The sequence below is a fragment of the Mycteria americana genome, chromosome 4 (assembly GCF_035582795.1).
Source record: "Mycteria americana isolate JAX WOST 10 ecotype Jacksonville Zoo and Gardens chromosome 4, USCA_MyAme_1.0, whole genome shotgun sequence".
In the NCBI taxonomy this organism is placed as follows: Eukaryota; Metazoa; Chordata; class Aves; order Ciconiiformes; family Ciconiidae; genus Mycteria; species Mycteria americana.
Genome location: NC_134368.1, coordinates 13,543,213 through 13,561,774, shown reverse-complemented (window position 1 = coordinate 13,561,774; position 18,562 = coordinate 13,543,213). Strand labels below are relative to the sequence as shown.

General features: G+C 39.8%; 1 protein-coding gene across 9 annotated transcripts in view; it reads left to right on the top strand.

The window, feature by feature from the left end:
- The window catches only part of SORCS2 (sortilin related VPS10 domain containing receptor 2), a 645,075-nt gene that overhangs the window by 374,668 nt on the left and 251,845 nt on the right, over nucleotides 1-18,562 (top strand). For all 9 annotated transcript variants that reach the window (XR_012775470.1, XR_012775469.1, XR_012775468.1 and 6 more), the window contains exon 3: nucleotides 9,325-9,424. Coding sequence is in view for 5 of the 9 variants with exons in the window: in XM_075499712.1 (XP_075355827.1) it covers nucleotides 9,325-9,424 (100 nt within the window). In the remaining 4 variants the exon portion in view is untranslated. The remainder of the gene's footprint in view (nucleotides 1-9,324; nucleotides 9,425-18,562) is intronic.

The window sequence follows — 18,562 nt, the reverse complement described above, 5'->3', positions numbered from 1 at the left end:
TCTATTGCAGGAGAGGAATTCAAAATGATGCCTTAAAGTTCCTTGTAAACGTTTTGTTCCTGATGCAATTGTAATAACTTAGAATAATCACTCCTTTGACACTGGGGACATGGGAACTTATATCGTGGATGAACTTGTGCTGCATCTGGGCACTGCCCAGCCTCCGTCTCGGATGTGTACTAGCAGTTTCGGAGAAGCATGCCAGAAAACCCACAACAGACAACCGTGGGGCAGTTGATGGGTCTCTAATACACTCAGCACAAGGCTTGATACCTTCCAGAGTCTATTTATCTGTATTTTCTTACTGTTTAGGATATTTTCATTCTTTATAGAAATGTCCAGTTACTCCCTTAGTTCTGCCAAGCATTTGGCTTCAGGTGCAGTGTAGTACAGTCAAATTACTGAGAAAACATTGACTTCATTTACCTTTTTATAAAGTGCTACAACCTAGCCGTATAATTCAGTCCCCCTCCCACCTCCCCCGGAGCAATCATAAAGTTGAGGTCAGCACTTCAGCAAAAGCAAAAACTTCTACAAATGGAGTTAAAGAAGAGTTCCACTTATTGAAGAGTAAGTAGCTGACTATTATAGTTGGCAGAGCCCATTAGTAGAGGAATGCATAATCACATGTGAATGTGCACATACAATTTATTAAATTATCAGTTCTTTTTTAATTTCCTAAATGTTCTTGTTGTAGCTGGATCTATCCAGCAATTACAAGAGAACTTGCTGTTCTGGTCAGAAAGCACAAGGCCAAATTCTCTCTTCTCATACATCCTAACATCATTCTTGCCTTCCAAGGAGCTGCCTGACTGAGAATAAAGTTGTTTCAGAAATATTTCAGCTGTGTGTAGTGGTTTAAATAAAAAGCCTGGGCTGTGGAAAATACCTAGCGTTTTTCCATGGTGGAGAATTTTAATGCTCCTTGGAAACCTCAAGAAAATGTTCTTAAACCATCCTGTTTCTCTAAAGAACACAAGTATGTGAGATGAGAAATTTTCCTTTGTAATTATTCATTTCCAATCACAGCACTCACAAAAGAGGAATGGTACTGGAAGTGATATAAGGATGTTTCCACTTTTGGCAATCTGGTTGGTAAGCATAATTTTGGAGTATTGCATTTTAGCACCAAAGGCTTTTCTTTCTTGTCTATTTTCCCTAATTTTTCAACAAACACACCTGTTTTTCAAAGGTTGTTGTTTGTTCAGATTGGTGGAAGGAAGTTAACATTATATAGGAAGCGAAGTATTCATTTTTTTTGTAGATAGTAATTAAATAGTTAAGTGAAGCCACTGTTTTTTTCCCCAACACAGCACTTTCAGAAATAATAAATTGAGGTTGTGAAGGAAAGCCTTTTTATTAAAAAATATACACCTAACAGTAAAATTCTTCCTGTACTCCAATCCAGCTAGCATTTTTATGATAAAAAAAACCCCAAATTAATATTAATCATTTTTATAGCACTGTGTGAGTTATCAGTTCTGGTATTTTATTTATGTTTCTAATATGCCAGAGCTGTCTCTCAGTAGCAAACCCCTCAAACACTCCATGATATACTCCATTCCTTGCTGAGACCTACTAATGCAACGCAGCATTTGCAGCTACTGAAACTAAATCTACACAGGACTGTTTCATAGGATAAGTGCTTGCACACTAAGGGTTAGTTACATGATACATTGAATTCAGTGAAGAAAACGTGGTAAGGAATTTATCTTTTCCAATTTTCCACCGTTTCATTCTCATTTTCTACTCACTTATTTAGGCCTCTACAACTGTTTGTGGGAGTGAGTTGTAAACAGGATTACTGAAATGATCCCAGTTAAAAATAAGTCTTCAAAACCATTCATTTGAACGTGGGTCCTTTCAGTTGTTTTGTTTTTAACAGGAGCAAATGGCTGGGGTAGAACGATGGTGGGGAATTTTTAAGGTGCCCCCAGGCCCGGCTGTGTCTGGCAACTGCACCCCGAGGGCTGCACGCTCCCCTGCCTGCCCCAGCCCCTGCCCCTGCCCCTGCCCCTGCCCCTGCCCCTGTCCCTGCCCCAGCCCCAGCCCCAGCCCCTGTCCCTGCCCCAGCCCCACCTGGTTTGCAAAGCTACAAAGGAAGAAATAACGCAGAGCTTTTACTTTTTACAAAAGTAAGACATAACCCTGTCTTCTTGGCTGCATCTTGTCTGCTTTGTCACTGTGACACTGCTTGTTTCATGGTTGAACGGATTCATCACAAATATCTGTGTACTGCAAGCGTGGCTACAGGCTGTACCTTCCAAGACGTGCCGTCAGCGAGTGCTGTGTGTTCGTGATGGAATTAATGCACCAAGGCAGGAGTTTCAAAATAGGTGTCCTACCTAAACTAACAGTTTCTGGGAGAAAAGGTGGTGGCTGCAGCTAATAGAAGCTAATGCGATGTTTTACAGGCCTGTAAAATACAAAGTCTAATTATTGGAGCAAAGTAATGAGGAGCTTGAAAATGTAACTGATGAGCAGTGCAATTATAGGGTAATGAGCAGGATGGTTGTGGTATATTGAAGGACTAATGAAGGGCTGCAAAAGGTAACTGTGGTGGTGTACAGTGAGACTATGCAGAGTAGGAATGTTTAAATACAGTGCTGAAAGATATGTAGTATATGCTAAAATCACAGCGCTAACTATTAGAGTTTAAGTGTGTGTGTGTATTGTACAGATTAAGTAATTAACCAAAAACAGTACTCAATAAAGGCATGGCAGAAGATACCAGTAAGGGAAAACATGTTACAGTACATAAGTACATATTATATAGCTTGAATTTCTGCACCAAGTAACACCCCCATCCGTACATAGAGCTCTGTTTATCACCTTCCACATTCACTCATGAAAAACCATGAATGGTTCCTTACCGTGCGAAGGTTTGTGTCCAGACAGCTCTGAGACAGGGTAACTCCTGGAAAAGGAGGCCTTCGAAACACTTTCTGCAAAGGTAATAGCAACATCAAGATAGAAAGTTGTAGCCTGGCATGCCCGTATGGGGCACAGTCAGCCCAGGTACTGTGTAGCCAGGTTCTCAGAGGAGAAGCCAATGAGTAGCATTGTTTAGCATTTGTCTTCTGTGATTTTCAACTACATTGCAAAATAAGGCCGTGTCCTATTCCTCACTGTGAAGTTGGTAACCATAGTTCCCGAGAAAGGATCTGACTCCCTAAAGTCACCTAGCAGGGTAATCTTTGCTTTTATTATCAGCTACAGAGGACTGTTTTTCTGTCTTGGTGAAGCCAGTTGAATTGGGTATGTTTAATGCATTGAATAAAAGTCCAGTTCTAGAATTTGTGACATTTTGATCCTCCGTGAGTTCTCACTCGATATGAATACAGCTGTTCAGTGTTCTCGTTTCATTTGGGTTTTTTTCTGTGGATTTTTTAAGTCAGTATTTCACAATCAAATATATATTTACAGGTCACTAAAAAGCTACTATGAATGGCCGTCTGTCCCTTATTGTGCTCCCATGTAGTGGCTGAGACTATAGGGCTCTTCATGTGCACATAATACCTGTAAAAATGGGAAGGAATTTCTATAACTGTATAAATGCAGAGTTGCACCATGTTCTGTACTCATGAGAGCATTACAGAGCAGATCACTTCAGCCAAAAAGGCTGTTGTAATAATTCACATTTCTTAAAAATATTTGTGGTATCAGCATATGTGATCAATATATGTTACCAGTAATGGACTGGTAAGTAAAAACAGGATACATTCATCTTTGTAGTGCTTTTGGAAAAAAGGGTAAACTCTGTATTGCCTAAATTTGAAGTTGGTAAACTGTTTATCTGTTAGCTCTTGCCTATGCCATTGATTCTTTAGTGTAAAACTGGATTAAGGAAGAAACTTTTCTATATATCTGGTTTTGAGAGGAAAAATATGTAACTTCAAAAAGGCTCAACTTCTCTGGAAAGCAGAGAGAGAGGTATTTTCAGAAAGTACTCCAGCAGAGCTGATAGCTGATGAGTAAGCTGTTAATTGGATTGCTAGGAGTCATACTCTTCTACAGCCTTTGGAGAAACTTTCATCTGCATGAATTCCTCGATACGTGAGTCAGATATTGGAACCCAACATTACAATGTGTTTCTACTCTGAAGAAAGGCTTTGGGGTTTGGGGTTTTTTTTGTTGTTCAAAAAGATTGTATGAGGCTAACCATTGTCTGTGCAATTTCCACGTTGTACATATAAGAGCCCTGCTGTGCTGTTTAAGTAATGACGATACATTAGTGTACCACTTCTTTAATGATATTCCTCTGGTTACTTTCTTTTCAGTAGGTTTGTCCTGGCATTTGTTGTTGGAACTTCTGATGTATCTGTTTTAGATACTCCGTCAGCCAGTCCCTTATTACTCTATCCTATAGATATCTATTTTCCTTACAGACATTTGAGATATAGGAGATAGTGTTGTCTCTATTTTTCAGATGAAGGACTAGAACACAAAGGCAATCCTGGTGTTAGACAGAAGTATGTGATAGAGCAAGAACCTGAATTAATTTCTCTTGCACTTTAAAGTTCATGATGTAAATACTGGATTGTTTTACAGTATGTAAAGAATGTAAGTACAGTCTGGAGAAAATTTAGTGGGAAGTAGTCCAGCGAGTGTTATGCACAGATCCACTCTTCCTTGATACTGTCATGTGCACCTCAATTGAATCTTTTTGTTTCAACAACTTACAATAATCTAAACAGCAGATCTTTCCTATGGGTTTTTTTTCCAAATGTTTTATTTTTGTTTTACTAGTTAAATAATCCATGAGTCATTTGAAATATCTTCATTGTTGCCTTCCAGGATTTTCAGTTCGTAGAGCTTGTACACTATGGCTCATTTGGCTAGAAAGGAGCTTGAGTTAATTTTCAAGGAGAAAAGGTAGAGGAAATCTGATCAACATGTGTATTAAGTGTTGCAAACATTCTCTTTCCAGTGCATCTCTTCAATTCATTAAAAATAAAAGAAAACAGGGAAGGAAGCATTTGCAGTTGACATTTTCTTTGAGTATGGAATTTGACTGGGGAATGCAATTTTGATCTCTCTCAAAAGTTTCATTAACATCTTACTATATACATTTTAATGTTTCTTATATATATATTTTAATATATGCTTGTAAATATTATCTGGAAAAACAACTAATAATGAGCAATACTGAATCATAGGTGTGAGTCATCAGTGGAGAGCTGTATAATGATAGCAAAGTTTAGACAGGCAAACATTTGGTTCATGTCTTTTTTGGTATCTGTTAAATTTCTTCTTCATTCTCAATATTTCTGTTGGAAGATGTCCAGACTCAGCGTTCAGGTACAGTTCCAAATTATGTTAGACATAGACTTATTTTAGCTCAAATATAAAAAAGTTACATTTTTAAGGACGAGACCCAAATTCCCTCAGGTTTAGGGGCTTTGGAAGTTTTGTTTCATCAGGGTACATTTCTGTACCACTTGGAAGTTTTCCCAACTATCATTTGAGCTCACAGTATTAAAACAAGCTAAAAAGACATGCTTCTGTCTGTGCTGTAATGTCATTGTTTGATTTTGATAATTGTTATTTCAACACGCCGCTGTTACAGTGACAAGTGATTTTTCCTTAAAGAAAAAAAAAAGAATGGCACATATTGCAGCAGATGTACACACTTTCAAAGAAGCTATTACCCAGCTACAGGCCCTGTCAGAAACAGGTTGTGTGGTGCCTGCATCAGTACATGAGTAATCCTGGCATTCCAGCACCCGATGGTCCTACCTGTCTTGAATGGCCCGTCACCTGAATACTGAAAGGTGTGTTTCCTGTGAGTCCTTCGCTGAGTTTTGCCATGCTTAGAAACATCCATACAATCTGTAGCCTGTAGTGCACAGGTGGATAAGCAGCAGCCAGAAGCAGCCCGTGGACAGCTTGCTGTATCCCCTGGAATGTCTCAGAGAAAGCCGAAATGGGCACTAACTGCATCCAGATCACTCAGAACCACAGGTCAGGCCCATCTTTACGAAATCTGCTCTGGTTTAAATTTCTTGCTCTGGTTTATGGAGTTGTGCTGTTGAGCTACCACTGCAAATAAACCATGCTATAGAAGGATGTTTTACTCTTCTTGTCAGGTACTTGTGTATCCTCTTTGCATTATACCTTGAAATATCTTTAAATTAATTTTTAGGGAGGAAAGAGAATGTATTTATCCTGATAAACACAGATGGTTCATTGGTGGGTTTTTTCCCTCTCCTTAACGCTTTTGACACAGCACAAGTTTGGTTTTTAACACACAAAAAAAATCTCTTTGTGACTGGAAGGGCATAAAGGGCTCCTCCTCTCCTGAATTTGGTACAAAACACAATTTGTGCTTCTTCTTAATATATTCTTGAAATAGGCATGCTCTGAGATCCCAGAATTCATTCTTCCCAGCCCTGTCTGTAACCAGTAGTGAAATTACAGGGAATTCTGTTCTAGCTGTGTGCTACAAAATGTTAATTCTTTATATATGCAGAGTCAGGAACTTGAAATTTGTATCTCAAGTAAAAAAGTCATAGTGACCTGTTTTCTCTGGATTATAGCAGATTTAGAAAACCAATTATTTTGGACAGTGCTTTCCCTGAATGATGTCCTTGAACTATGCCCTCTTGTATGTAAATGTCTCAAAGAGTACATTTGGGCTGACATTCCTGGGCTCCCTCAAGGTTGGATTATAGTAAAAAAGATTCGGGAGTCTGAATAAATTTTTCCACAGATCCACAGATCTTCTGCCAATCCAGCTCTTCCTGCTTAGGCATGGTGTACCTTTATGGATATGCATTAGCCTGTTGTCTCAGATTGGAATTGGATTTTTTTTTCCCCTTGAGATAGCTAATTTGTACGAGAAAATAAAAGATTTTTGACTATATAGTTTTTCTACCTTTGTCTGAAAATACCTTCGTTACCTTAGCGTACTCTTTTTGTTACAACTTTATTCTTTTCTTGTAGTACTTTATATAAGTCATGAGAATTAGAAGAGGAAGATTTAGACTGGAACTTTTTATCTTTGAAATGGCTTATCCTCTTTGGGCTTCCTGCCTGTACTCTTTTCATACCTTGATACAGTTGCCGCCACCGTCCCTCCTGCAGTGTCACTCTCCAGTGGTCCCATAGTATTAATCCTGGAACTGCCTCTTCAAAGTAAATTGGATCATCTTTAAGGTTCAGAGAATTATATCAGGGTGTTATTACTGGGCAAGCCACTGACCTGATATTCTTTCCTCAAAGAGAATAGACTAGGTTCTGTTTCCATCATACATACTTGTTCTGCATGATTTCAGTACATCTGGCTGAAGTCAGTATTTTAGTCTTTGCTTTAATTTCTTTTGTGTCAAACACCTCCAGCAAATTAGGTTTAGCACTGTCCATCCTATTCCCCTTAGAATTTTAATTAGCTCGGTGCTGAACACCCAGTGCAGTGCAATTGTGTGTATTTGATTTCTACATAATTATTTGTCAAAACTCAATTGCTGTGATTCCATTAACTTTTGTAATGTATTGCTGTATATCGTCAGGCGAAGCAACATTATGGAGGAAAAAAAACAGATCAAATCCATTCAGATGTCACTATAAAATAGATAAACTCTCAACTTTAGGCTGTGAGTGTGGTCTGTGTGTCATAGGCTTATGCCCAGCCATTTTTTGTCTGGTAGGGAGGGAAGGAAAGCAAGGTAAATATGAACCCTTCTTTACTTGGTGTCCCTTAGGGCCTGATCCAGGCATACAGTTCTGTGCCCAATATGCTTGGTGATGCCAAAGGCATAGAAAGCTGCTCCATGACCACAGCTGAAAGTTCTTGTATCACGTGGAAAGCTGGATGTGTGATTGCCAAGTAGCCACCTCTGGCTGCATACCACATGCCCTCTGACTTAAGCAACATCCCCGGCAGGACTGGGACACGGGCGGGTGGAGGGTGGGCACACAGTGCTCATTGCAGCCTCCTCTGGGCACCAGCCCCTTGGGGACCATTCTGCCTCAGGTGGCTTGGAGGAGACCTCAGGCTCTGAGCCACCTGTCAAGGTGTATATGCTCAGCCAGGGATTTGGTTTCTCACTTTTCACTCTCACTGTACTCGGCCATGTTCCTACCAATTTCAGCAGGGACTGCCCTGGGCGAGGAGTATGAGGCAACAGAGCCCACCCAGGGAGCAATGAACATGGTAGAATGGGGCTGTAGGGCAGAAATTGCTGCATAAGCAGTCCTCAGTGTCACACTGGCAGGGACACAGGTCTCATCCTGGCTTTCTTGGACATGAGAGGTGTTGCTTGTTCCCGCTTGTTTGAATAACTCAGAGGTACCGGGCAGGGCACCTTCAGCCCCGTTTCTTAAAGGAGATTGTTGTTCCAGTGAAGAAAAGGACATATAGACTGGAAGTCCTCCCACCAACCGTCTGTCCTAGGGCTGGCTTCTTGCTGATGAAGGGACAGGTACCTTAGATGTGTTTGAGTCCTCTTCCAAACAAGAAAGGAAAAACTGTAAATATGGAGAGACCATATGGTGCAATTTGATCCTATATAGAACAAATGAGGCTTCATCCAAAGGGATTTAATTTTGGATGTGACTTGCATGGAGTTTCACTAATGAATGTTTTCCTATGCTAACATTTTACTTGTGCAATCTTTTTATACTAGACATTGCAGACACGGGTGCATAGCACAGATGCCATTTTTCACTGCAGGTTTTTCAGGAATATGAAACAATTTCTGCAGAGTGCCCACATTTGAAATATTCATAGATTTGTGTGTATGACATACTGATGGCCAAGTACTGACTTTGTTTTTATTCATTCAAAATTATGTGATCCTCTGAAAAAGAGCTGGAGGAGTGGATGGATACCTTTATCAAGTACAAAAGCTGGTAGCGGTCCATTGCAAGTCTTCCAGATCTCAGGCCAAATTGCTCTCTTACGCAACACCGGGCTCTGAAATCAGCTCTTCTTTTTCTGCATAGCCGAGGAGGTGCTGTTAGTACTTGCAGACGAGCCGTTGCTCTGCTTAGCTCTCTTTTCCCACCTTGTGGGTGGTGATGGAAAGGTATACGTGTTGTGCTTCTGCCACTGCGCAGTGCGGTGTCAGGATGAAAACTAGCACCGCACAGAACTGCAAAATACAGACAGAACTAGCCATGTTTTTTCAAACCTAGGAAAATATTCTTAATAGTGGCAGGTTTCTTTTAATTTCTTTTAGCTAATGAGCACTGAAAAGAGCAAAAGGATGGCAGAGAAGCATTGAAAAGTGATAGTTACTGCTACAAAGTGGGGTTTTTTTGCAGAGTTTCAATGCGGAAGCCTTTAGAAGAGAGCACTTACAGATGTTTGATTTCTTTCAGGTCCTCAGATTTTGGGACGTTATACACAAAGTTGAATCTACAGCCTGGGATTGCCACTGTTATTGACAATTTCTACATTTGTCCCACCAACAAAAAAAAGGTATGTGGCAAAAAAATGACTTTTCATAGTGCAGCTGAGACTCTGCAACTATGTGAAGTATGTTTTACAGGTTTTCAAAATATAGGGAAGTGGTTTTCACAAAGTTGCACGTCACCTTTAGGTGAATTTGTGACATATGGAAGTGGGATATTTATTCTTGCTGAACAATACAGAAATAAAGAAATGCCTTGTTGGAATATGAAAACTTTTGAGGCCATTGACTTCTGGAAATGGAGTTTCCATGGAGCTTTCTACAGAAATGGAAAAGCCACTCCTGTAGGTTTTCACACATCCAACCTAAATTCTGGGACTAGCATTCAACCTCTTCATCCTTTATGCACAATTTCTTTGCACATTCCTTAATATCCTTCATCCTTTATGCACAAAGTCCTTTGCACGTTCCTTAATATAAAGCATTGGGATTGGGCAGGCTGTCATTGAGAATGATGTTTATCCTGTCTAAAACCTTAATTAAAAAATAAAAAAACCCTCTCCTTGAAATTCTCTTAAAAATGTTCCTGCATCATTACCGAACCAAAAAGCTTTTCATGGATCCTGGGAAGATTAAGTGGACTTCGTAAGTGAGAGCGAAATCGACCCATTGAGTGTATTTACAATAGATGTTAAATTAGAAGCAACAGGAAGAGCGATTATGAGGAAAAAAAAACAATAACAACCCTTCTATGTCTGCAAAATGCCTGTGATTTAAATGGCAAGAATTGTGCAATACATTGTGAATAACACAAGCACAGTAGGTCTTTCATGAAATAAGAATTTTCTCTTGATAAGGGCCTTTTAACTCCAGTGTAATACAGAAGCATTGATTTCATGCAGAGGCCACTGATTGGAAGGACAATGTTAGTTGTGTTTATCTGTCTGTTCTGCTTAATCAAAAATCAGTGGAACTCAGCGAGGCTGCCTGGATGATTAAGTACATATTTTATTTCTCTTGCAATTGTCACTGGAGTTTTTGCACCCGAGCTATGCTGTGCCTGAGCTCGGTGATATATTTTTAATCCGCTGCAAAGTCAGAAATCATTTTTTTGTTTCTTGAAGTGGAACTACGACCAAGCACAAAGTTTTAATAGACTCTGCGTCTCAGAGAGAAGATCTACTGGTGATTTCAAGTCCAAAAGAATTAAAAAAAATCTTTACCCATTTCAGTTTTGGGAATAAAAGCTAAGAGGCAGATGAGAGCTCCGTGGAGGATTTTTCCCAGCTCACCCAGCTACAATATAAAAGCCTGCATAAGCACAGGGAGGTCAGTGACAATGTGGTTGTGCCAGTTGTCTGGCAAAATAAACAGTGGTAAGATCACTGCTGAATTTCAAGCCTGAAGGACACACCAATGTTCACAAAAAATCTCATGTTAACCCTGTCTTAGAAAAATCTATATTCTGCTCAAGACAGTTTGAAGTTCTTAGAGATACAAAGCCTGCTTAGTAAACTATTATCATATTGGAATCCATTTGTTACAGAAAGTCTCTTTGAGTAGTCATTAAGTACTCTGTTTTTATGCTGAGATTTGTTTCTGCGAAGATGTTGTTCAATAGCATACAAACAAAAAAAACCAGCAGAGCAGAAAGGATTTCTAGGGCCTGTAAATGATGCCAGAGGGAGGCATAATTATACATGCAAATATACATACATATACACATACATGGTAGAAAAACGGTGAAAGCATTGGAGTTAAATTCTGTAGCCAACAGCATCAAACTCGTCTTGGAGGTGTTGCAGTCACACGTGGCAGGTAAGGAAGAAGTCTCCATGTCATAAGAGCTTTTCAGTCATAATAGTAACTTCTCTGATGTTGGACATTTGATTAGGACACTAACTAAGACTACTAGCTGATTTCACAGAAGTTATTTAGGATGGAAGAAAATGTGTCCCTATCCATCCATTTCAGTCCAATTGCAGTAAGGTGGGATAGAACATTTAGAGCTCTGACTCCCTTTTCTGAGCTGAGAAAAGTCTCAGGGTTTCAATCATTCCTGATGCTACTACACTTCAGATCATTATGGTACAGGTTTTCGTCAACCAGTTCACTTCTTTTGAAATGTGCTGAAAATGGAAACTCTGCTGGAGTGCTGACTGTACATACTGGAACTGAGCATGCACTTTAGATTTAAAGAATAAGTAGTCCCATGCTACCACTTAGCATTTAGAGACTGGGAATATGCATGAAAGCAGAGATAAAAGACATTGATAGGGATTTTTTGAATACTTTGCATATTAAGCGTTATTCTGTGCTTTCATTCCATTTACCCATTGTAGACCTAATCTGCGGAAGAACTGATACTGCAAATTTAATGCTTATCATTTCCACCTCAATGTCATCAGAGCATTAACCTCACCTGGTTTTAGCTCTGTGCAATTTAGGTGTCTAGTCAAGCCCTGTCCCTCTGCAGTCAATGGAGAAACATGGGTCCTCCAGGCAGTTCATCCTGTTAAAGTCATAGTTCTTTGTAACTGTGTAAGACTGAATGATCTTGTGGAGGTTCCTATAAATGACTTTGTGACTATTGTGGGTCCAAACAGAGTGTCACTGCAGCTTCCTACAAAGACATACAAACAGATGGAAGACCATTTTTGTTTTGGAATGCAATTAGAGAAAATATTTGCTAGAATGCTCCAGTCTAGCTCTTGGACTGACATTATTTCTTCAGTTTATCTCTGCCGGTACACCAGCTCCTGGAGTGACTTAGAGTTTCTCTCAACATGCCTCCACTCTGTGAGCTGCAATTATACCATTCAGACCAATGGACTTACAAGTGAGCTTTATACAGCAAATGTGAAATTGCACTGGAAATTTTCAGTCCCTATGAATTGCTCTACTGTACATTTTCTTAAGATGCATTGAAAAGGAAAAAAAGTTTATACATCTTATCATCCCTACCCCGTTGTTTAAGAAGTTAAAATTCCACAGAATTACAGTGCCGTTTGTGAAGAAGTGCATTAGCACATGCAGAGGGTAGAACAGCATCCTTTTCACATAGTGCTCCATGGAAAAGAGATTTTATAAAAAAAAGAACAAAATTACAAGGTAAACTGCAGGAATGCTGAGGACTTTGAACTAGCCGGTGGAAGGAATTTATAAACCCTACTAAATCCATGCAAAGAAGCGGCACATTCCTTTTATCTCTTACCCTTCTATGAACAAGTTGCGATGAGTACTGTTCACAGGTCTAAGAGACGAATCGGGAAGGAATTGTGTCAAAGTCATGTCTACATAATCTTTTGATGATTGAGGTAAATTCACTCAGTCTGGGTCTTTTTCTGGCTGAACGCAGCAGAACTCTGATGCAGAAATTGTGTTGCTGCGGTTACCACAGGACTCAAGCTATGAAACTCAGTTTTGACAAGAAATGATGACAAACCTCTGAGGGCAGAGCCTTAGAGGGCTGTCTGTATCACTCTGAGTGGGCCTTTCTGATGAAATCCTGGGATGGAGGCGTGAACTGTGGCTGTATTGGTTGTGATTCAGAGCTGAATTGCAGTCAGCCAGCAGCAGGAGGAGAAGACATTTGCACCTACCTGCAAAAGACCACGTAGGCTTACCCTAAGTGCTGTGAAACAATAGAGTAATAGGTGAGGTAACACTGTAATTAAGAGTTCACGCTTCCTAAGGATGCAGTAATATTTGCTTTGCGTTCTGGCTGTTTTCAGTGTAGTATAAACCTGCAACCAAAGATACTGAAACTGTTATTCTGACATGGTTTTGGAAAGTTGTAGAGTAATGAAGGGGAGTTCTCCTATGTAAGCTCTCTGATGCCAACTTTGTCATTTGAAGCACTTTTTCATTATCTGTGACATAAAATAGCCTTACTCTATGCAGGCCTTGAAGTGCTGTGCACTGATAAGGGATCAGTGCACTTTAAACAACAGAACTTATGTAATTATCTCCTTTTCAGTAATTACTCTATGCCAATAGCATCAAATAGTGCAGGCATCCCGTACTGTACCATGTGGGGGAAATAATTTGATTTGGAACCTCTGTTTTCCAAAACAGCATTAATAATTGTGGTTTGGAAGTGATGCACATGATTCATGGAGTATGGGATTATGTGTTCCATAGTGTCAATCTGGAGTCAGCTGAACAAAGTAAATTCTTTCTACAGAAGACAAAAGTTAGCAGAATTCAGCTTCACTAAGCTAAATTATCCACAAAATATTTAACATTTTTATAGGGCATATATGCTGTTGAATGTAGAAATTACATGTTTGCTTTAATTCTGGTTTATAATGTTGCTGGGGAGGAGTTGAATGAATTTTTTCACACTGATTTTTTCCCACTTTCAGCGCGTATTTTAATTTTCATTGGTGCTAATGCAACTGATGCATCCATCCTTCTGTTTATACGCTTCTGGAAAAGAGGCAGCTAAGCAGTGTATATTCAGGCTTTTCATATTAAGAGAAAATAAATGTTGATTGTGCATACACTGACTTATTAGTTAAATGGGTTGAACACTTACATTTCCCAGCTGTCACAATAACCAATGGCTGCATGTTTTTCCAGACTAAAAGGCAAGATGACAAACGTGTATTCTTGCTTGACAAACCATGCAGAACACTTAAGATAGTAATAAGGATATAGGCTATCCTGTACAGTATTTTAACTCCTGATACTTTAACATAGTATAAATTACACATGATCGCAAAAGGGTATTTGCCATTTGCCACAGCTATAAAAGCATTTCCCGAGATGCAACTGGCTTGAGCAATGTTTGTAAGCACTTACAAGTAAATGCAATCCTACAGCATTTTGAAATTTGTCTTTCAGAGCAAAACAATTGGTAGTGGAAGTTGTCAAAATGCAGTACAACTGTATTTACTTGTAAGGAATAATTCTACTCAAGTATCAATTTCCTTAGAGACCATTCCAGAGCATCTGCAAACATACAGAGCAAAATTATCTTACACTTTTATTAGCAGAAGTTGTCAACTATGGGATATTCCTTTCAATAACCCGAGTAGTTACTTCAGGAAGGTTTCTCTGTGAAATTGCAGAATATGAGTCTGTATGCATCATCTCTCTACCATGGTGCATTCTTTCCTTATAAGCAGTGTCACCATTCAGTTTTATTCTAGTGATGCACCATCAGAGCGCTGATGTAACCTGACTGCATCATTTTGCTTAAGACTTCTGGCCAGGACTGTTCAGTTCATCTTCAGATTTTCCAGATGCTTCCAGAAGTATGCCCAGTAATCAAAAATTTTTTCCACCCATAGTTTGCTGGTAAGTGGATTGCTGTGAGATGCAGTCCTATGAAGAAATCCCAGATTTTATTCACATGCAGTTGATGAGCAGTTGCCTAATTGATGGTCAGTCTAGGAAGCTTTAAATGCAAGCGGAACTAAATAGGTTAAAACAGTCAGAGCTTTCCTTGAGCTGTTAGCTAGGAGTCAGAGGTTCACGCAGCACCACTGAAACCGAGCCATACAGGGAGATTTGATGGATGCTATTTGACAGGGTGTGAGTACGTATATATGGAAAAAGTATGATAATGCTTTGAGAAGCAAAGAGTGGAGCAGTTGAAAATTAAAAACATACATGGAACAATCACTAGGAATCTGGCTATTAGAAAAGTATTTGAGCTAAGTACAGGCTGGCTAAATGGAGGCTAGGAACTGCAGCTTGCCCTGTCTGACTGATTCTTGCTATGTTTGAGAAACCAGGGCTTTTTCACACTTTGTATGTAAACAGGGCTTCATCAGAAATGTATGACTCTTACATGATTTTCATATTCTAACTCCTTGTAACACCTCCAATAAGTCAAAGGTAGTGGCAGTGTTACTGTTTTATTTAAATATACCCTCTCTCTTAAACAGTAGACTATGAATGCATTTTTCTATATAGTGTGGCGGAGAAAGGTTTGGTTTGGTTTCCATAAAAATTTTAAAGACACTTTCTGTGCATTTCTCCATCCTGGTCTTCTACGTACAGAGCTAGAAAGGAATCCCCAGCTCTTGTTCATTAGATGCATTGTTGTCTTTGAATACTTTTCTGCATGCATGTCTACCAAAACATTGAACCATGCAGTCTGAAGCTGCCTCTAAACTTTTTTGTTTCAGTTCTGCTCCCTTTGAACTATAAATGTTTTATAGTCCAGCACCTGAACTAGACTGTGGTCAAAGGCTGCACCTCATTTAAAAAAAGAAAAAAAAAATGACCCACAAAAAGCCCCAAGCCAACAAACCTGGCTAACAATAGAAGTGAACAGGAGACTGCCATGACTAGTGTGTTGGTTTGCCATAGTATGTAGGATAATTACTCATCAAGGTAGAGGGTGTGTGGGCTAAATGGGTGCACACTTGAACAGGCATTCTGTGTTATTATTCTATCCTATAATTTATTTGATGCTTAATGTAGAGATCTCAATTGAAGTTTTCGAGATTGACCTTCCGCTGTGATTTTGTAGCCTAATGTGCGACTTTCACATTCTTTTGTGCTCAGGCATACAATTATTCTAAGGAAAAATAGTCCTGTCTTTACTGCATGCTTATTATAGATTCTTTTGTTCTGTTTTTATGAACTTCCTGTCTAAAACTCATTAATCATAAAAGCAGACCAACAACTACCAAAAAGCTGTAATGTTAAATTAAGTTTACTGTAGTGAAGTCAAAAATAAAAAGACTAGTTGGTGGGAGTACAACATTAAAAAGATTTATGTGAAAATGGAAAAGACCTGTGAGCAAGTGTTAAGAGACCATTGTGCATACGATTCTGCACTTGAGAGACATCCATTTTCCTCCCGGTAATTCTGGGAAGAGAAGGAATCCGAGCCTCATATTTGCAGCAAGGTTTTATTTCCTATTATGATGAGCAGGGGTCATTGCTTGGAGAAATAGGAAGAGTCAATCAAGAGCATATAGTAGAAAGCAGGTCTGAAGCTACCCTCAGCACCTGCGGTCACGTGTGCTACTGAGTGGGTGGCTGGTCAGAGAGGAGCTGTAAACTGGAAAGCATGATGTTCCACACCAGAGCGGTTTTTAAGATCTAGGATTTTGATTTGGTATGTCTAAAAATAAAGGCAATTTTGCAAAACTTAGACCAGGCTGTCATTTCAGATTTCTTTATTTTAAAATGTAGATTCTTATACTTAGGCCCAAATCTAAATCTGAGCCATACACCAGAGAAGAATTTAGGGGGGTGGTGGTGGTAGATTTGCTGTGCAGGATACTAGCCAGGTTGTGTGTTTCCCTCATCCAGCCTGCCCATGGGCTCATTGGCCTGAAATGACTTCTTAGTTCCTCCTCTGCTTGAGGTAAGTACTGGGGGGAAAACCAAAATCAACTAACCAACCAAAATTGTCTGTGGTAGGTCTCTAGACCTGAGCGAGACCTAGGCTTTTGTCCAGCATGGCAGAGACTTTCTTGTGTCCTAGCTAGAGCTACAACTGTCTTCTAATCAATAGCTGTGAGGATCGTGCACATCTGTTTTGAAGGCTATGTGTTCCCATGAGAATATGATGCTGATGCAATATGGAGCTTGCAGAATTAAATGTAACAAAGAGTCAAATTATAATATATGGGATAGTGTCCAAAGGAGAAAGTGTCCATATGAAGAGTGAATAGAGAGTTACCGATTCAGGGTTGCGTGAAACGTGTGGCGGATAAAACCAGAAAGGAAGAGGTGATTATATCAGCCGTGCTGAGTCTTTGCAAAAGGAAAGAGGGAAAAAGATAGAGAAACTAATTGTAAAGAAGAAATGGTAAAGGATTAGTAACAAGCATCTTACGGTACTTTATAAGTGTTTAATTGGTTGCCCAGTGTGCTAGGATGAAATGGGTACAGTTAAGTCTATAGAACAGTCAAGTTTCTGCTAAAACTGGCATGCACAAGATGAGGTTTTTCTGTGATTAATTTAGTTTATTTATATCTATTGCAATTATCCTGTGTGCTGAGATTACTTTTGTCTAATTATTTACTGAGCATCACAACATGCCTAAAGGCATGTATCAAGGTTCCCGTGCTACTGAAGGGAGGAAATTGGGAACTCCTTCATCTTAACTCAAAGTCTAACTGCAGCAATAACTAACCACTAGGACAATGTTAAGGAGGTTATATGAAAACTTCTAAACAGTATTTGAAGAAAGTAATACTGTTCAGGAGGTCTGCAAGGTCAACGTACAGCAGGCATATTCCTGAGACGGCCCAAAAATAATGGTGTAATGTGTTTGAAACATATTCATCATGCTTGCTGATGGATCTTCTGCGTCTCCTGGAGACCTGTGCGTTTCCTCCTCATTTCCCCAGTGATGGAGCGGCAGCACGAGTCCCAACTTCCACGCTTCATGCTCTGCTAGCGTTTTCCAATCTACTGATGTGTCAAATTCTGCTTCTCTTCACTGCAGCTGTTCGACTTCCCTCCGCTCATGCTGACCACACAAACTCCTCTTGCTCTCTCAGGAGCAGAGATGCAGCAGGATTTTTTTCCCTGGGGTTGGCATGGAAGCACAGTGGAAATGAGCAGGGTTTAAACTGCTGCCACAACCATTTTGCAGGGCTGGCAGCGTGCTCGCCCCACTGAGAATCCCCGTGGCTGCTACCCCCTACCCTGCTAGGAGTGAAACTGCTGCTTAAACCCCTCAGCTGCAGTCTTGCTGTTACGGCACAAATATTTGTACAGGGCTCCTAAACTACTGTGAATCCCACAGTTAAGTATGCCAGTGATTTTGTTTATTCCACCCTCTTTGTGGCATTCACTAGAAGGGATGAGTGTAACTGTTTGCTTACCTGTTTCTAATTCTGAAATTAGCCCTGATTCCCAGTGGCCCCAGTGCTCTGCAGCAGCAAACTTCTACTGAACAGGCAGGACCTGTGTGACAAATACGTTTTAATCATGTCCTTCTCATGCAGCCTGTACACATTTATTTGAATATAGTCTTCAAAAATTCATGCAAACATGAAACAGGATTTTTTTTTTTTTTCATTTCACGCTATGTGTTTCTGTCAGGTAGAGAAAGATTCTTACTCCTGGAAATTGAAATCTCTTGTGTTTAACTAAGCTACCTCTGAAGCCTTCTTGACGGTGGCCTCTTTCAGGCTTGTGCTAGAGACAGATTTTTTCCATCTGTGGGAGTAAGTAATGCACTAGGTTGCTGTCGTCCCTTCATATCAGAAAATTGCTATCAGAT